The sequence below is a fragment of the Sinocyclocheilus anshuiensis genome, unplaced genomic scaffold (assembly GCF_001515605.1).
Source record: "Sinocyclocheilus anshuiensis isolate Anshui unplaced genomic scaffold, SAMN03320099.WGS_v1.1 scaffold392, whole genome shotgun sequence".
NCBI lineage: Eukaryota > Metazoa > Chordata > Actinopteri > Cypriniformes > Cyprinidae > Sinocyclocheilus > Sinocyclocheilus anshuiensis.
Window position 1 is genome coordinate 3,342,913 of NW_015557091.1, and position 4,686 is coordinate 3,347,598.

A 4,686-nucleotide genomic window follows, 5' to 3' on the forward strand; every position below is an offset into this window, starting at 1 on the left:
ATATAGTTGCTGTTATATATTTGTGATTTGAAATTACTTTTTACATTTTTTCCAGAAATATTTTTCTTATAAATCGTGTTGTGAAATATATTCTAAATGCATCTGCAAATATATTTTTCTTTGTTTGAAATGTCTTAAGAAATGTATTTTATCTGAAAATATATGAAATTTCTCACTAAGCTTATTTTAAATATATTTGCAAATACATTTTTCTTTTCATATTTCATGTGATATTTATTCCAAATACATTTGCAAATATATTTGGAATTTTGCTGAAGTGAAAATTCAATAAAAGTGTTTTGTATTCACAAATATAGTTTCTGGACAGAGAAATTCTCATCCTGGTCTTATGAGGTGCATGGCAGAACTAGTCGAGTAGTTTGTGCAACCCCTAATATGACTGCGTTTATATTTGTTTGCATGTTTATCTGTCAAAAGTTCATATGGACGACTTGGATTTCCCAGTTACTCCTCTTGGTCCTCTGTTAAAGGTCAATTTTCCTCTTCCTGGGTGAACGCCCTTATAAAACATAGCATCAGAAAGTATCTTCCTCTGAGGGAGAGAAAAAGAGAGAGAATATTTACTCAGATAACATTTTTTAATGGCATCATGATACTATATCTTACGTGTTTTACTTTCACAAAAGGCTATCCATTTTAAACCTTTGATAAGACATACAGTACAGTTTGTGCAACGAGGCTTGTCACTTTAGAAGCACTTTAAATGAATGTAACAATGTCTAATCATCTTAAAAAAGGGCTTTAATTAAATCAATTTGGTCACTGTTAGAAAAAGACCACACTTAATCCAATGTTTTTTGTTTTTTTTTATTTTATTGAGAATGCCTCCAATGTAACCAGAAGCATAATCAAAAATCATGAAGGATCAACTTCCAACTGAATTTCTTTGCTGGTCAGAACTGGTTTATCCTGGCTTGGTGCTGGTCTAGCGCTTAGATTTGGAAGACTGGCATAATAGCAAATGACATGAACAGTTACAGTACAGACAACACGCAAACAACGTGTTTGTAAAATTTCTGTCCATACAAAAATAATAAAAGTGGATTTTTTTTTCAGAGCCCAATTGATAAATATGTCAAATCCACATTTCTACTCATGGATATCAAGTTGATGTACTACTAACTGCACAAACAAAACTCTAGCATCTTTTAAAGATTTGATGCCACGATTATTTCACAATCATGTGAAATCATTTCATATTCATAATCAAGTGACTATTCCGTCCTCAAACGCACTCATAATATCAAACCGGCACACAGTGAATGTCACAACTTTGTTTCTGGAAAAACAAATGTTCTCTTAACACTGGAAGTTACATAAAGCCAGTCAATCAGAATGAAACTGATTTCAACGAGCCCTCACAATCTTTTGTGTCCAATATGCAGCAGACGGTCAGTAAGCTAAGGTCACACTGACGCTGAAGTGTGTTTTAGGCCGTTATTGCTTTTCTGATTGTTTAATAGTACTATTTTCCCCCCATTATTCTCTTTTCCTTATTGTTATTTCAGCAAGAAAATCTGAATGAAGTCCAACGACAGGAGTGTTTCTATTTTCCATCAGTATAATTTGCTCAGTGCCATGTGTTTAGTATCAAGCCCATAAGTCATTTTAAAAACCTCTCGTCTGACACCCCTAAATATATGACACAGATTGCAGAGATTTACTGTGTCTGCTTGAAGATAAATGAGTCCGTCCAGAGAGAGACTGTTTACAAGCCGCCAGTGTTTATACATATTTGTTTACATTATCTGACTATAATAGTATTGTTTGCCTTATGCTACATGGCCAAAAAAGGTTAAACAAAAACATGCACATATTACACAGATGGTAAACACACACTCAACTCGCCCTAAGGAGTCTGCATGATTTATGTTCTCTATTCATTAATTTATGTCTTTTGTTTTCCTACACCTCATGTTTGAGTTCATTCAGAACACTCATTCATAGACTCTAGAGGTACTTTCTAAGCATAATCCAATAAAGGAGAAAATGAGAAAACTTTAAAGTGACTACAGTAATAGTATACTTTTTGCAGTGAAAGTCCACCTAGAGTAAACCGAAGTATTGCTTAAGCAATAGTTCATCTAAAATGTAAATTCTGTTGTTTACTCACCCTCATGTTGCTTGTGCATATTTAAAATTGCTGCTAAACATGCTGTGTTAGTGTAGGTTTGATTCCATTGATGCCAAACACCACTGCTTCTCATAGAACCAAATGCAATGCATCAGCATTATATTTATTCATATACAATATATGAAATGAGGTTTCATATACATTGCAAGGATGCATTAAATGTATCAAGAGACATTTAAAATGTTTACAAAAGAAGAATTCTAAAAAAAATAAAAATTCCAGAAAAATATTAAGCAGCATTTTTGTTCAAATAAAAGCAGCCATAGTGAGCATAAGACACTTCTTTCAAAATCATTGGAAAAAAAAATCTTACAGACCTCAAAACTTTTTAGCAGTATTGTATATACTTTTTTATACTTGAGTGAGAATGAGATTTGAGTGCTATGTCAAAAGGCTGTAAGATAATAGAAATGACAAATTTTTCCTCACACAAAGAGCAATAAAAACTAATTTTATGGTGCTTTTTCGTCAGGTTTGGAGCTTGATAGTTTTAGAATAACAAAAACAGTAAATAATTACAGAATTTTCCATTTTTGTATGAACATTCAACGTAACTCTTCAGTTATCAGTTTAGTAATATCTGGAATAAGTGTAATCAAATTAATGCATAGAGGACATTCCTAATTTATTTACATTACTGAAGACATGTACCACCCTTAATAACATTGTAATCAGATTATTTTGGCCGCTTTTGTGCCACATACACACTAATTATTTCAAATATTATCTAAATAGTTCTATATTTAGATAATAGTTCTGTATTTAAATATATATATATATATATATATATAAAAATCAAGAAAATTAATGTGAAGCCTCACTCTTAATAGCTTATGTGTCAGATTAACCATTAAACTGAATAATCACTGGGCTGCCGAAGACCAGCCACTATTTACATTAACCTATTTTTCCAGCCTGGTACCCTTGATGGAAGCAAACTACACTGGGAACAGATGATAAAAGCTCCAAATCACATCACAAAAACAGTTTGGTTTTTAAAGGGTGTGTTTCTGTTGGCCTAGTATATGCTGTTCGTTGTGTGTAATAATGAGAGAATGAGAAACAGGTGTGAATGCACATGAGCCGAAGAGTGGGGGAGGTCACATGACTCCAGAGAGTTTAGAAAGGCTGGATCTCATACAAAGTCAGTCAAGGAGTATGTATAGTACCATATGGAAGATACAAAGAACAGCTGCATCCTAAATCTCATCCCATCTGTCCAAAAGCATGAGATTAGGATTAGTGTGTGCCAAATTCAGAGAGAAATATGAAAATTGTGTGCCAAATAAAATTTTATTTTTACATTTTATATTATATTTACATGTATATAATAATAATAATTATTATAATAATAAAAAACTTTGGCCAACTGAAAAATAATAATATAATATAATATAAGTAATGTCATGTAATATAATGCAAACTTTTTAAATCACAGAATGATGTAGTTACTAACCAGCAGAGACTAACTGGCCTATGCCAACCATCTAAACTCTACTGATACTTCAGGTACACAGAAGTAGCATGTGAATTACAGAAGTAGAAAAGAGACACATTATTATGCAACACTGCAGCCTGTCAAGCACATGTAACCATAACTATAAAGCTACACCTGAACGAGAGCTCCCGATGGCACAGTTACGTACTGTGAGTGATACAGGCACATCTGAAAAACATTTATATCGAGTGCTTCTGAGGATCACAAGGAAATGTTTACACATGCACAAAGCACCAGTCTCTTCTTTTTATAAGCGCTGGGAGCTCCATACAGCTCAACAGACCACACACACTTAAGATCTGCACTTGATGGCTAGAAAACCTGCTTGCCAGAGAGGAATATTTGAGTGTCACGATTAAAGGCACAATATGTAAGATTTTTTGATTAAAGGGGTCATATGATGCTTTTTTAAAGATCATTATTTTGTGTATTTGGTGTAACAGAATATGTTGACATGCTTTAATGTTAAAAAAACACATTATTTTTCAAATACTGTACATTATTGTAGGTCCTCTATGCCCCGCCTCTCTCAAACGCTTCGTTTTCTACAAACTCTGCTTCATACTACGATGTTAATAAATCTTTAATACATTAGCTCATCCATGAACCTGATTTCTGGTCGAGTCCCATCGGATTGCTTCGGCTGTGGGGATGAAGACGACAACTCCCATGATTCCACACTCAGTCATGGCATCATCAAGCTACGCCTTTGTCTATTTGTTTATTTTGAATACGCGCCCTCGAGCGGCAAAAATTACATATTGTGCCTTTAACGATATAGAACAGTTTTTCATTTATTTGCAGCGGAAATTACTGTTTATATAATAAATAACCACTTTGTAAGGCCTATTTTGGGATAATCTGGTGAATTAAATACTAGGGCTGGGACAATAAATCGATGCAGAATCGATTCTTAGATTTTCAGAATGCATCGCGATTCCTCTGGAATCAATTCTGAACTTAGATTTTAACAGCAGATGGCGCTCTAATCTAGTTTTTATCCACACACTCAAATGCTCATGAAGAAGATTGC

At 33.5% G+C, this 4,686-nt stretch overlaps 1 protein-coding gene across 1 annotated transcript in view; it reads right to left on the bottom strand.

Annotated features, from left to right (window-relative positions):
* Positions 1 to 439: 439 nt before the first annotated feature.
* The window catches only part of LOC107677152 (cyclic nucleotide-binding domain-containing protein 1-like), a 42,937-nt gene continuing 38,690 nt past the window's right edge, over positions 440 to 4,686 (bottom strand). Inside the window, 1 exon segment of the mRNA XM_016471938.1 lies at positions 440 to 553. Coding sequence (XP_016327424.1) covers positions 440 to 553 — 114 coding nt within the window.